The 16,205-nt window shown below is 34.0% G+C and overlaps 1 protein-coding gene across 2 annotated transcripts in view; it reads left to right on the top strand.

The window, feature by feature from the left end:
- The window catches only part of LOC118186859 (uncharacterized), a 267,110-nt gene that overhangs the window by 210,870 nt on the left and 40,035 nt on the right, over positions 1-16,205 (top strand). Inside the window, exons 9-11 of one of the 2 annotated variants that reach the window (XM_085825623.1) lie at positions 4,008-4,269; positions 10,289-10,537; positions 14,989-15,153. In XM_085825623.1, the coding sequence (XP_085681749.1) occupies positions 4,008-4,269; positions 10,289-10,537; positions 14,989-15,153 (676 nt within the window). The remainder of the gene's footprint in view (positions 1-4,007; positions 4,270-10,288; positions 10,538-14,988; positions 15,154-16,205) is intronic. The other variant, XM_085825624.1, reaches the window with a different exon arrangement.

The following is a 16,205-nucleotide window of genomic DNA, read 5'->3' as shown; positions in this document are numbered from 1 at the left end:
AATTTTGAGTGCCGATTTTTGAAAAACTACTTGTCCGATTTTAACAAAACTTGGGAGTTTGGCATAATTTGAGTCGTATGGAGAAAAAATGTCATATCATTTCATAAAATGTCCGATTTTGTGTCAAAATACCTATCTTAGAACAATGCTATATATGAATCTAATATATATCGTAAGTCGTGCTTTGAAGACATGAGAAACGCAACTTGAATTCCATCAATTGGCCCCGTATAACGGGAGATACAGAACTGTCCTCCCCTTTTTTTCTGCAGTATACATTTTTAAACAGTGTGATAAATCACTTCGCAGGCTTCGAATTTTCCCAAACAACAGCTACACCTAATATTAATTACATGTATATAAAATGATGAATTCTGTAATATCCATGGCCGTGTTACTAAAGCATTTTGTTAGAAACGGTATATGTATAGATTTCCCAAATACATTCAAAATGAGAAAGGAAAATAATAGAAGTTAAAAAGTTACTTAATTATGCAGTACGTTCTAAATGAGAAAATAAAATAATAGTAATAAAAACTTACTAAATTATGTGATTTAAATCTTATTTATTGCAACAACTTAAACTATTATGACACTTTGACTTGCACAAGAGGCCCTTGCTTTTACAACTGCATTTATTTGTGGAACACTTCCTTTTACAATGACAGCGTGTAATTAGAGTATAGGGGAAAAAAATTAAGAAAAAGTTGCTTGCACCATCAAACCTTGCATAAGACTGACAAAGCTGACTGACACCCACCAGAACAAAGGATTTGACGGGAAACATCCAGTCACCTCTTTGTCGATTCCTTTCTTTTCGACCTACACTAGAGCATATCTGTGATTGTCGTTATACACCGGTGAGGGTCCGAATGCACAAGAATGTAATGCAATATTCGATTTCTCACCGACGTATTTGGTGAATGTTGACATTCTCTAGTGAAAGTCGACATTCTCCAATTTCTGTCTTTCACTTTAACATGCCTACATCACTTTTCAATTTTTCAAGAAATGCAGAGGTACATTTCGAAGTATAATTTGTTAGTTTCTTTCGATGAAGTGTCACGCTCTGAAAAATCACTGAGATAAAGAAATGGAATTTATTCTGTAAATATCGGACGTTAAACTTTATCTTGATAGTACAATGCGTTGATTTTAATATATTTTCCCATTCTTATTTTTAATTCCCCATTGTAAGACAATCCTGCACCGATCATAAACCCCTTACCGAAACTTTCTTTGCAATGGCAAAACCCGGTTTACCATGTCTTTTTTCTCTTCCTTTTTGATAATTACGCAGGCCTATTTTTTGTTGTAGTTATTTAGGTAAATTCATACTTCGTCGTGGATTACAATGTTTTCGCATTTATCTTCCTTCTGCTAAGTAGTTTTCATAGAGGGCTCTACAAAAGTTCTGCATTAAGCCACATGCCTTGGCAAAAACTTGTTACCATAATGTTTTATAGCTTTTTAAGTTGTAAATCTTTGTTTGTTAACTTATTTATTGTTGCGTACGTATAAATACGTGTATGACTTTGCAAGTGATTTCTGAGTCGGCGAGTTTTTTCTTTTACCAATGATTTAACTTTAGAAACAGTACGCACCTTTTTCGGATACTCGTTCGGAGTCTTCTTTTCATGTAGAAGTAATGATTGACGGTTTTTCCCTTTTCGATTAATAATGTTGTATATTCTGTACTTAAAAATTTTAATACCCTGCATTTTACAAAGTTTTTGAGTTATAAAATAAAAATATTTCTCTCTAGAAAGTGCAGAAACATAGCCTTCATTCCACAGCTAGTTTACGTGCGACATTATGAAAGAAGAATAAATTTAAAAGTAGCAGGTGATATTTCTCATTTCAAATAATTCCAAAACATTTGCTTTTTAAAATTCTTTATGGAAATCCTTCTAAAGATGTGTAAACACCTTCTTTAACATTACGCTCTACAAAACGTTTTCAACACTTATGATTATAATCTGGACCTTATTTTCAGAGAATCGGACTTCAACTATGAAGGTGATTTCCAAATTCTCCTATATTAGTTGAAATATATAGAACTTACGCATTTGTTTCAAGTCAGTTTTAAAGCCATTAAATTAATGGGGATTTAATTACTGAGAAATAAATTATAAAAAACTGCAGCCTTTTTCAGATTAAATTATTGATTTTAAAATTATCAACTTTAATTAGTGAGTGATATGAAGTTTAAAAGAGTAGCAAAATTAATTTTTAAATTGATGAGAACATACCACGAAATGATATATTTCAAGAAATATTTTCTTTTATATTTGAAAGAAACTGAATGTTTTAGTTTTTTAATTTCATATATATTTTCGATTATTGAATGTATACACAATCTCTTTTCATCAGCTTGACATATCTCAATAATTTAATTAATAATTTAATAAAATCAATAAGAGGTTATTTCTTTCTTTCTTTAGGGGGAAAAAACAAGATCCTGGTTTTAAATGCTAAGTTAATACTCTAGTGTGCAAAACGTAAGCAATTTTCTGATTTTGGCCGTAATTTTGCAAAGAATCAACTGGGAAGGATAGAAATTTTATTATAGAGGCACAATATAGTACCTAAAGTATGAAGAAAGTATAGAAGCAAAAGGAATGACAAGGGTGCATACAAGGTTTTGGCTTCCCCGCCTCGTGAACTAAATCACATTACGGGTCTACTCCCCCTTTAGGCACTTCGTGAAGATTCAACCTCCACTATTACCCTTCCAGGAAAGCAACACACTACCTGGATATTACCCTTCCAGGAAAGCAACACACTACCTGGATATTACCCTTCCAGGAAAGCAACACACTACCTGGATATTACCCTTCCAGGAAAGCAACACACTACCTGGATATTACCCTTCCAGGAAAGCAACACACTACCTGGATATTACCCTTCCAGGAAAGCAACACACTACCTGGATATTACCCTTCCAGGAAAGCAACACACTACCTGGATATTACCCTTCCAGGAAAGCAACACACTACCTGGATATTACCCTTCCAGGAAAGCAACACACTACCTGGATATTACCCTTCCAGGAAAGCAACACACTACCTGGATATTACCCTTCCAGGAAAGCAACACACTACCTGGATATTACCCTTCCAGGAAAGCAACACACTACCTGGATATTACCCTTCCAGGAAAGCAACACACTACCTGGATATTACCCTTCCAGGAAAGCAACACACTACCTGGATATTACCCTTCCAGGAAAGCAACACACTACCTGGATATTACCCTTCCAGGAAAGCAACACACTACCTGGATATAACACCAGGCAGCACTGGTCGTCAATTGCTCCTGCCAGTCGCATGGGCGAGCCCGTCGCAGTCGGCCGTTACCCAGCAAACCGAGGGGAACTAGCCCTCCGGCTACGGTTCCACACCGCTCAGAACATGCCAGAGCCCGAGGTCGGCCAATAAGTGACCTTTCCCAGGGCCTTCAGAACCACCAAGTTCATAAATTTTATACCCCCGTGTCCGAGACTGCCTAGGTACAGATCCTAGCCAGTAGCTTCGCAAAGTTCTCTACGTCGATCCCCGTGGGGGGGGAAGGGTGCATACAGTATGGACCGAATAGAAAAGGATTTATTGACAGAATAGCGTTGGTAAAAAACGTTTTTAAACGAAGTAAATAGAGCAGATAAGCCGAATGAATGGTGATGTGAATTGGTAACAATCTTTAATGAAATGTGATCACTTCTGCTCTTTCTCTATATACGAGCGTGTATATCATCGACATTTCTGCAAATAGGACAGCAGTTTCAAGCGTATTTCTCCCACTGACCATAAATGATTCTGCACTATGCGCAATCACATTTATCACATTTTTATTACGTTTATCTTTATTATTTCCGTTTCAGCTTGAGGTCATTTTTCTGACTTATCCTGTATTTGATAAATATCAGTTGCTATTTACCATTTTAATTTCCGAACGATAAATTTAATTGGGAAATCTAACTTGCTTCTTTTGCTTTATTTAAACCTCAGGCATGCAAGTATGGACTAGTTCAGCACCTTGAGCATCTTCTGTTTTACGGGGCGGACATGAACGCAAGGAATGCGAGCGGGAACACGCCTCTCCACGTGTGCGCCGTCAACGACCAAGAAAGCTGCGCCCGGGTGCTGCTGTTCAGAGGCGCCGACAAGAATGCCTTGAATTATGCCAATCAGAATCCCCACCAAGTGGCTGTCATTGCCGGCAACCTTCGTCTAGCGGAAATCATAAAGAACCACAAGCCAGAAGATGTTGGTAAGTGCAATTCTAAATCAAAGCTCCTAAAAACTAATTTTCCTTCATTGTAAATAGCTTCATATAAACTATAAAGTCTGAATTAATAACTTAAATTCTGAATAGACCACAGATTACAGGTAAAGAATATCAAGCAAATTACTATTGCGCTTTATGAGGAAACACTTTTTATATCTTCTTATATCGCCTGTAAGAAAAATTAACTGAAAAATTTAAAAACCTGATAAAATTTTAACCATAGCCTGAACGAAAGCTAGGTCTTCATTTGTTTCATCTTTGTGCTTCTCTATATATTTCTTTAGTGAGGAATTATAATGTTAAGCCATTCTTTAGAAGCTTTAAATCAGTTGCGGGTACAAAATAAGCACTTTGTTTATTTCAGCATTTCTGGTAACTTTTGAATATTATACTGCCTTTCAGGACCACATAATATTCATAGGTTGATGCACTTTCTGTTTAGATTTAAGATGAAGTAGATACTAATAAGAATAATGCGTTAATGAAAAATGAATTAAATAAAAATATTTTGATGGAGGATTCAAACTGAATTTATTTGATGTTAAATGTAGTGTTTCGAATGAAGCTTTTACAGTTTCATGAAACTGCTATTTTATTTTCTTCATCTGACGACTGAATTTCAAGAAAACAATCAAAAATTGCTCTTTAATGGCAATAGTATCAAAAATTGAGTTAGAAGATTGGTTAGTGTAACTCACTTTAGTGAACGAGAATGAACATAAATATGATCCTTATGCACTGGACTACTATCTATCAATTATTTATATTTCATGACATTTTTCTGTGTTTTGTATGTCTATATTTTGTATTTAATGTCTTCTAACTGTACCCTAATCCCTTCACTTACCCATGTTAATCCAAATGTTTCTTGATTTGATTTTGTTTTATTTCTTATTGTTTAACTGTTGTATCATCTTTGTCATATTGTGTTTACTCTGTGTATCATGAGGGGTTTCCCAAAATTTAAGATTTAGCCTTTTCTTTAAATGAAAATAGGAAACAGCTTAAATTCCTAGTCTGAGCTTATATTTAATCTGAATTATTAAACTACATATTATTAATTTCAAATATTTGATGTCGCTTGTAAAGTTAGCTTAAATATACAATAGAAATCAGGTATGATTTATTTTTAAAATTCTTTCATATTCTTTTACATATTTTATCATATAAAGAAGAATATTTAACGTACATTTCTGGACAAAATTAAAGGTTGGAAAAAAGAATACCTCAATGATTAAAATTTTCAGTTAGTTTCTCTTGAAGTAATTATTTATATCAACTATCTACAATTCAATACAAAAGACTTCAATGCATAGATTAGCTCATGAAAATATGCAAATCAAGCGACTGGAAATGCGTAATGGACGCAAGTTAGAATTCAAGTACGTAGTGTTGGTTATTTAGTGGATTCACACTGCTCTCCCCTACCACTGAACCACATGAAAGAACTTTCGGCTCGTCATAGAGCTCCCCCATGCCTCTAAGATACTATACATGCATATACAAACATTTATGCCTTATCCAGGAGTCGAACCTGGGCTCTTCGGAACCGCAGTAGGCTCCCCTAACCACTACACCGTCTAGGCGGATCCTTAGTTATGGCTCAAAAGTATTATTTAAGAGCGAAGAGCAAAAGTGGTAGACTCGAGTTTGTGGTCAAAAATGAAGATCGCCCAAGATCTGAATATTTGTCAACGTGTCATATAAAGAACTTGAAGTGCTGATTTGCAGTATCAGTCAATAGACAGCCTGGTCAAAGATGGCTAAGAAGTTAACTGGACACGATGACTTTTAGCTCTTATTATCAAATCAAATAAACATTGAAGCGACTACAAGAAAGCTGGTTTTAGACCTTCAGGCGTCCATAGGAACTCGAATAAGCCATTCTACTGCTGCACGAAGATTTCATGAGTTTGGATTTCATACAAAAAAATCAATTGTCAAGGGTCCCACTCACTTCATCTGCTCGTTAGGCATCCGTTAAAGATGGCGCCATCGTGATGTTCACTGCAGTCAAGAGGTATAGGAACATGCTGTCTTTACTGATGAATCCAGATGTACCCTGCATTCTGACTTTAAATCGATATATTTTAGATATCTTTATATTATTAGATGTTTTTATATATATTTCCATCTTGGTGGGGGCCAATCTTTATATATATTTTATATATATTTCCATCTTGGTGGGGGCCTTAATAAAAAACTTGCCTTCCTTTATTTATGGTCTTCTTAATCTGTTAAACCATGAAATCGTTTCCATCGAAAAGGTTTCATAGTTTCGTGTGAAATCATCTAAAATGGTCGTGATGAGCTGCATAACTTTGACAGAAGTTCTGTAACCACTCATAGATATATGAACAAGACCTTGAAACCATATATAAGCCGTATAGGCTTCCTGTTGGCACACATGTTTTGCTAATAGAGGACGATGTTCGTCCTCATCGATCGTATCTAGTGTCAGAATACTTGGAAACAGGTACAGGTAGAAGTTAATCCAGCACCTCTGTAACTTAAGAGGTGATTAAGGTATTGCTGAACCTAATTAGCTAACTCTTAAGCAAAAGATATCACCCGAATAGATTGCGTGCTCACCAGATGGGATCCGACTGGGCATGTGCCGCCGAGTCGTCAAATGTTTTTTGTGACTACTAGAATGTGGAAAAAGTATTTTCAGACCGCAAAAAAAATTTGTCAGTATTTTGGTAAATTCCATGAAATTAAGAAGTGAGCATTAGCATTTCTCTCAAAAGTGACCATTCATCATATTAAAAGAAAGTTCGTTGTGCAACAAAGAAGATTGTTTTCCCTCATTTTTAAATTTCCGTAAATCTGACTTTAAATTCAGTATTTGGAAATTAATCCAATAGCACATATGGTAATTTATGTTAGTCATTTTTCAAAAGAAACGGTTAAGTTTTATTTCTGTAAGTATCCTTTAATTTTGAAGAGTAGTGTATTTTAAATTTACAATATCTGTGTTAATGCTCATTGCTAATAATAGGTAGAATTAATAACATAATGTTTTGTTAAACCACACGATGACAGAATTAATTTAAAATTAAGTTCCTTCTACATTAAATCCTGGCTGATCGCTTTCCTTAAAAGCTCATTAAATCTTTAGTGTTATGTAACTTTAGTTGTCTAACCTTTTTTAGTTCACCATCCTCTTTTCAATGCCTCCTATCAAAGCTCCCTTTGCTTCGAAGTTTGTTCAGTGCCCTCTGTTCTTTCAACAGTGATATTATCACGCGTTCTTTGAATGAGATTCGTAGGCAATGGCTGAAAACGCTTAACACTTTTTAAATATTTTCTATTCTTGCACTGTATCAAATTATTGAAATATTTATCACACGCCACAGGAAAATTTATCCCGCCCCCCCAATTTAGCTCAGTTCCGCCCCCGTTTTGAGAGAGAGTACCTCGTGGGTGACTCACTTCTTTCTAATCCTTACTTCTCCTCAGACTAATAATGCAAACACTCCTGTACTTAACTAGTATCTCATGCATCTACGGGTGCTCATAATGCCCGTTATCTTCTCAACCTCGGTGAACGACCAAGCCTGTTTGAGAGAACTATGCCATAAGAATGGATCATCTTCATAGCGGGAAGCTAGCGTTATGGAAATGCGAACAATAATAAAATATATAATTCACAAAGGAATTAAATCTTGCTACTTAAAAGGGAAACTTATTTTATTATTTAAGAACTATTCATTGAAAGAAAAGAATTCATTGCATGTTATCAAATCGCTTTGAATCAATTACACATTTTACATATTGCACAATGGTGTTTTTAATACCTTTTCTTTAAAACAGATACAACTTTTGCAGTAAATACTTTTATATAAAGCAAGAAAGCAAAATTTGTTATATAAAATAATTGGGATATTATTATTTATTTATGGCAAAAAGGATATAACTGATTTATTTTTTTTTCATTGATGATGAAGAGAATATTTTCCTACTAATATCAATTGCTTGATATTATTTTTGTTAAAAGCAAAATAATATGCATAGAAGCTTGATATTATTTTTGTTAAAAGCAAAATAATATGCATAGAAATATACTATTTCGAAAAGAGGAAGAAGAAAATTTTCATTTCTTTCAGCTTTGTATCAATATATAGAGTTATATATAAATATATAAAAAAATATGCGCATAAATATGTAAAATTGGTACTTATACATTAACTTACAAATTGTCGTTTGCAAAATGTCCTGCTGTACCACAATTAAAGACAATTTAATCTGAAAAAAGAGAGCTTTTCATATCTAATTCCGATAACGTAGTACTTGTGCTAAAAAACTAAGAAGAATGTCTTTACGCTATTTCACACCATCTCACTGAAGAAAAAAACTGTTTCAAACGTCTACGAAACGCAATCAAAATTAAAAAATATGCAAAAGCTGCTCTAAAGAAAAGCTTTAATAGCTCTAAAAGAGAATACGATTAAAGTAATAGCTTGACATTTATCAGGAAGAAAATATGCAACAAATACTTACAGCATAAAATTTTGATTCGCTGAGAATAAAATTTTCCAGCAATTGCGATCTGAAATCCCACTCTGAGTCAATGCTTATTTTGAGTTCTTAAGAAACGTATGAAATATTTATTAACGCCATCTTATAAAGGTGTCACAGAGCCCAGTATAAGGCTGTCGTACGTTTGGATGGTAAGGTTTCATTCAAAGATGCTGTTATATTTAAAGACGCTTGTGGCTGTTTAATCTTCGCAAGATTTTCTGAACACACTATGTGAATCACAGCGCAGAATAAACTTGCTTATTAAAAGTACACAGTCCCGTTTCACCTGAATACAATGTCTCGAGTTCCCAGCCAAAGGCTTTCTTTAGGTCAAAGGAATGGCCATTAAGATCTTCCGAAAGCTAGAACAGCTTTATATAATTTCAGTCAGTAATATGTGATAGAACATGGAAGATTCCTAATCGGTTGCCTTATTGTATTTCTTTTGCGTCATGTCTGAGTTAAAAGAACAAATAAAGACTGCTGTTAGTTTGCAATCTTTCATATGTTGTTCTGAAATACCAGTTAACATTTTGCCCTGTTGAGAAAAAAGGATTGCTGCATCTTGCAACCGCCAAAGGGTTAACAATTTTCGCGAAGTTGTACACAGAAACAGCGCAAATGATTTTCTATTCCCAAGATGTTCATGCTTGGAGGCTAAAGTCTTATATAGAGAAAATAATTGCACTTATTTGTCAGCAAGCAGTATTTTGTCAGTAAGGAAAATTTATTAGCCAGCAAAATTTTGTTAGCAAGCAGAAAGAGCATTCAAAGAAATAAATTAGAAAAAAATATAAATTTCTTTGCTTAAGAAATATAACGATTAAAATGAAGCTACACGATCAGCTACTTGTGACGAAACACTAAGCAAATTAGTTGCTTTCATGTAGTGCCATTCTGAAAGGAATTGTATCATATTTTTGTTATGCATGAGGAAAAGTAAGAAAATATCTATGCTCCAACCCATTCCGGAACTGGGTTTCGAATTCGAATTCTGCGCGACATTACTGATAATCTGTTGTTTTAACGATTGGGCGTGAAGGCAAAACTTCCAGTGTCAGGGTTCAATATTTCAGAAATTCAAAATAACCCTTAATTTTTTTAGAAACGTTTTATATGAAAAATATTCCTTTATAATTTTGAAACCGAAAAGTATCGTAGATGCCGCTGCAATATAAACTCGTTATTATCCCTTCTTCTTGTAGCATTTCCCGATAAAACGTTTCGGTAAATTACCACAAAACTGAACAAATAGTTTAGGTAAAATTATTATCAGGTATCATTCCCTCGCACATCCCATACTGAAGATAAAATGATTTACTGATTTCGCTTGTATTCAAAATTTCCTAACTTTGAGATCTTTATAACCGACCGCAAAATTAAAACAAACTTATAATACCACATTTTCGGAACATGAAACAACTTTTAATTAATCTCAGTATGAGATTCCGTTCTGTAATGCATCTTTCCTCGACAGTGCCATATCGAGAGGCACCTCGCTACAATCCGAGGCGAAGGACGAGTACGGCGAACATGGGCACTACAAGCCAGAACCACAGCGATCCGCGACTGGAACTGGTCATATCGGGCGGGAAACCCCCTTCCCCCTGTCCTTCCAACCACTCCCTGCCGCACCTATCCAGCTCCGATGGAGGTATTCATCAGTCTGTCTCTGGGGAAGAAGATGCAGACGATAGCGGAGGCCCAGTGGCCAACCATTCCACCGGTAAGTACAGTAAGCATACAGCATCGAATTTTGATGTTAATAACTTGGAACAGGATTAGATTGGAGGATTTCATTACGGCAATGCATTCGAGGGCTATCTGCCTATAGGGACGGATACTTTGTGGAGGATATTTTATGGGAACTGGCTCAGATTTTCGTTACATATGCGGGAAGATCTTGGAGCATGTACCTTGAGATTTAAAATGAAAGAGTTATATCAGACGTGCAACAGACAGAAATAGTTAACACATAATATAAAAAATAAACAGAAAAAGTGAAATATGCTATTTAAACAAACTTAAATGACAAGACGCCCAAAAAAGATTTTTTTCAGCTTCAAGTGCGCTATCCTTTTTTTTTTTTTTTTCTTTTTGACAGAAAAACTTGAATGCCATATTCGACCATATTATATTGAATTACTCCTTTTTGCAACGAATCGTATTCCAGTATATCTCTGTGTTTTGCATTATGTATTTTATAGCAAAAAAGGTCTTTTTTAGATACCTTAAAAAATATAATCATTTAATTGTTAAACTGAAAGAGAAATATAGCAGTATAAAATTCAAAATTAAGCAAAGTAAGATTTTATTTTGACACAGAATGAAAAAAAAAAAAAAAAAACCCTATCGATTTCGAGCGCAATCAGGCACAGACCCACAGGCATAGAAAAAATTATAAAATGGAAGGAGAATATTCAAACTGAAAATAAAGGACGGTGCAAGGAGAACATTCTTCCTTCCTAGCGCTCTTAGAATTCTAATAGCTTAATTTTTCAATTTTCGCTACAATTTTGCACGATAGATGACTCTACGTTCGTTTGTTTTGTTCTGCCAGTTTTTTTTTTTTTTTTCGATATAAAAATATTCGTCATTCCCTCCCACTTTGCAGAATATTTCAGCTTCTGAACAAGAGAAGCGTGTGTCTGAGCTCCTTCTAAATTTTTCAAAATTTTCATAAAAATAAGTTTGCTGTTTTGCCGAATTTAAATTGGAATTAATTTCGCCATAACCAAAATTAAACGAATGCCAAAAAAATGTTTACCTCAAAAGTAAACATAAGCACAGACAATTGAGTCTTCGTGGACGGAATGTACCAGCCAAGGCCGTTTACTAGTACTAACTCCAGGAGGCAGATTCAATCCCGCGCAAGAATGTATGTTTATGTGTTTCTTTTCCCCCTTTTTATGGGTTCAAACAAAATTATGAAGAATATACAATGGAAGTCAATTATAAATGAAAATTTATCGCTTGAATATTGTGTTAATTGAAAATGTTTAGTTCTTTCTTCGTCATTTCTTCTGAGAAAGAAGAACAGATTCAGTTCAGATGATCAAAACAGATATATTGATTAATGTAAATTTTCAAATTCTACTGTTCACAGACATTTTAAAGACAGTCTTGCATATAACATCTGACATTTTAAAGTCTTCCATATCTAAAATCCAATGGTTTCCAAACCTTTTCCTAAGGATTTGCTTGATTTTCTGAGCAAAGTCTAAGAGGTGAAGCAGCTTTACCTTCGTCTTCGCTACATCTCTTGAAAACAAAACAACGAAAAGAATTTCATTTTATTTTCTAAGTTCATGTCAATCTGAATGCAACTTTCCAGAATAAATCTAGCCTTTCAAATAGGAAACATTTACTTACCTAAAGTCTCTGAGTTTTATGTTTTTGTCCATAGATCGTATTTTAAAAGGATATACGAAGAGGGAAAAACTAAACCGAAAGTTTACTTTATCTAGCATTAAATTATAAATATCAGTAATGAAAACACTTTAGGTTATCATATCATTTGCTTTTACTTTAATTGAAAATGCATTAAAGATATTTAACATAAAGCAAATAGAGCGCAAATTTATTGTAAACGCATTTCAAACGCAAAACAACTTATATTCTTCCATATAATAGTAAAAATGAAATTATAAAAATCAAGAACAAAAATTAATCATCCTAAGATTAAATTTGAATTTTTAATAAAATGATTTTAATTGGTTTGCTTAAATTCTAAATAAATACATGTCCTAAAGACTTGATAAGACATATCCTAAAGACTTGATAAGACATATCCTAAAGACTTGATAAGACATATCCTAAAGACTTGATAAGCGAGGTTCATCTTGTTTTCACAATTATTGTATCTGAGTTACGAATCTTACCTTAGCAAGTTAAGTGAAGATAACGTTTTCTTTTCATTTTATATTTAATGTAATAAGGAAGTTCAGCTTTTTCCTGTGAATTACAATTGCTAATGAAAAACAGTTTTAAAACTGAATCTGTAAGTGATGCTTTTTTTAGTGTAACAGCTATTTGAGCTAAATAAATAAATAACCAAATATAATCTAACTATTTTTTGGTAAGGAATTTTAACTGAAACTTAGCATTAAATTATGAGATCTATCAGCTTGTCATTTCGTTTTAGGTAACATTAGTTACCTCAGTTCTGGCAGAATACTTACAGATAAAAAGTGCTTGCGCGAGCATATTTTTTTATAGAATACTTTAAGGACAACAGCTAGTACGTGTTTTCTGATTGAATTGATAGAGTCTGGACTTCTCAGGCAGCATCAGGTAGAGCAGAACTCTAAAAAACAACTGGTGAGTTATTACTATGTCATGTAAGTACCTTAGAGACAAGGGAAAGGGTGTAATGGATCCTTTATTTAATCCAAATAACGTTTACGAGTCGGCACCAGCGTGTGCTTAGAGAGGCCAATAGTTTTGGCATAAATCAAAGATAATAGATGAACTAAAACTAATTAAATATAACCTAATGGCTTCACAGTATCACTAGCGCGCAAGCTGGCTCTGACCGAAGTCGGCGTAAACAGTTAATACTATTTTATTGTTACTACCATTTTTATTGCAAGAATACTCAACGTCGCAGAATACTAATCGAGAGAATCAAATTTAGCAACGTGGCCTTCAAGCAGGCAGAATGCTCTCTGATTTTACCCTCTAAAACCTTCCTTTAAATACTTTCTATTGTCTACCTTATTTGAATAGCGCGCGAGCTAGAAATTTACGTTCCGTCAGGGAAATAAAAATGAGACTGAAAAAAAAAAAAAAAAAGGATATTAACATAAAATAACTGGTTGGAAACTTAAATGTCTGCTCTACAATTTGAGAACGGTACCAATAATCCGGGCCCTGTATTAAAACGGCGGTAAGACTATAGGTAAATCACCCAACATATGTCGCAAACCGTCGTCTAACAGCCAGCAGCTCTAACTACAGTCCCTTATAATACTTCTGTCCAGAGAAAAGCTCTGAAATAGACCACTTACTATAATTTTATTTCTTTTATATTTTCTATTCCCCCTAAAAAATTTTTAACAATTTTTAGAGGAAGATGCTAACGACCGCCGACCGTTCAGGCCGACCGTTGGGCCATACTTTGGCAATTTATCTTGGATCCGTTTAAATAATAGGGCGCCGTTTTAATAATGGGAAATAATAAAAAAGCACCTTAAATCTAATACACTCCATTTTTAGAATCAAGCATCAGAATAACAGTATTACAGTTCAAAATCATTGTGAAATGAACTGTTTGTTGCTAACACATTTTTCTTCATTTCATAGGTAATTGAGAAAAACATTTAAAAAAATGAGAAAATATAAACCCAGTATAATAACATAAATATAAAGTAACACGTACTTAGAAACACCAGATCTTGTTAAGGGCAAATCTTTGCTGTGACCTGTTCTCATTCATTTTTATTTATCATTTTTTTTTTCATGTTCACTCTGCAATATAAATATGGAATTGGGAAAGATAAATTATAGTTTTTTGAATTTATTGCTTGAAAATTCAAACCGCAACTCTAGGACTAACATAATTTTCAAGCTTTTAAACCCGCCCAACATGGATGTCAAGTGAAACCACAGGCGTCTGTGAGGAATGCTTATTGAGAACACATCTTTCTTAGTTGATTTGCTAAGCTGCCCAGTAATAAGTTATTACTATTTTTACGGTTACTGTTATCGGATAGTTTCTGTTTCGATTACTAAATTGCGTCAGAGAGGAACAACATCATGAAAATATAACTGATATTATCATATCCACCCACAGTATAGTAAGTATTACATGCATGAAAGAAAAAAAAAAGAGAGGGGGGAAGAAATAAATATAAAAACTAGTAAAAGCCTTTAATTATCTTATAGTTTTTCACGAAATAATATCTAAAAAGTAAAATTCCGCTCTTTAGTAAAGCTTTCGTCTATTTATTTTACTGATGTATACTACTATTTTGTAACTTACATCTCATTGCATAGAAAACTGGTGAATAACTTAGGGGAATAACACTTGCATTGAAATTGAATAATTTGCTGGAATTTACTTGTAGATATCATTTTTAACCAAGCAATATTTTTGTAACTTGCAAAAAGTACTGTATGTGTGTATTTTTGTTAGCATGTCACTATTTAAATGATAAAAATGTGTTCTTTCCATAGGAGTTGAGACGACTGGCGCTGGCGCCAACAGTAGCGGCACGGATTCGGACCCTTTCGATTCTGCCAAATCCACTCCAATGACGGAATCTGTTTGCGTCTGTGTGGAGGAATATAATCCATCAACTTCCGGTCACTTACAACTGGCAAAAGGAGATTTAATAGAAAGTAAGAGAAAATCAATATAACTGCTTGCTGACAATGCAGCAAATTGTATTTTGTTCTTTATATCATTTGTCAAAATAGCTGAAAATAACATTCGATTTGCTTTCTCTGCAACATATCCAGTACTTTCTTCTTGAAATTTGTCATTATTTATTTAATGTTTTAACGCACATATCCTTCTGCAGATAGCGCATGTTGTTCTGTAATGTAAATGTTCCATGGATAATGTGATGTCATGCTAATTGCCGAATTTCTCAAAATTTTCATTGCAGCAAAATGCATTACACTTTTGATAAACTTATTAACGCTAAGATGAGGGAAGAATTCGGTAAATTACTGAACATACTCACATCACAGTAGCAATCTGGCAACGATTGGCTTTCACGTACTCATCTTCAAAGTAACTGTAGTATAACGTGTATCACCATTACAAGTCTTTGTATAATACTTTACAGAATCTTTTGTTTCCTGAAATATTATAAACCAAATAATGTAAACAGATTAGTTATTTGAATATGGCAAAGTATACGAGAGTTATTTGCCTAAGGGAATGAACGTCTTCGTAAAGGACTTTCTAAGGCAAACTGCCTCGTATTTTTGTTACACGTGGGGAAAACCATGAAAGCCAACAATGAAGCGAACCCATTTTCCTGGCATCTGTTCTAGGTCGAACTTCTAGCATTTAGCAGTCTTAATCACTCGGCCACTGGTGAGACACTTCAAACAATACACAATGCACAAATACGCTGCTCAAAATATGTGACCATTTGCCTGGAAAACTTCTAAAATGGCTTTCAGCTATAAACTATATCACAGTGTCATATGATAATATTTTCTTAATAGCTCTTGCTAAACTAAATCAAAGAAAAAAGACTCAAAATACTTCTAAATTTTAGAAAGTTATTTGGTGATGTGAATAAAACCGGAATCGTTTCTCTAGAAAAGCCACGGGGCACTGTATACAGTAATCATGTAAACTTATTAAATTCTAATATAAAAATGGATCCTGTATGGATATTATAAAATTTAAACGAACTAAAAGAAAGATTGAGATT

The sequence above is a fragment of the Stegodyphus dumicola genome, chromosome 10 (genome assembly GCF_044657685.1).
Source record: "Stegodyphus dumicola isolate Sdum_Otavi_A_Nest chromosome 10, ASM4465768v1".
Classification (NCBI taxonomy): domain Eukaryota; kingdom Metazoa; phylum Arthropoda; class Arachnida; order Araneae; family Eresidae; genus Stegodyphus; species Stegodyphus dumicola.
The sequence above is the reverse complement of the archived record's forward strand: the minus strand, read 5'-3'. Positions and strand labels throughout refer to the sequence as shown.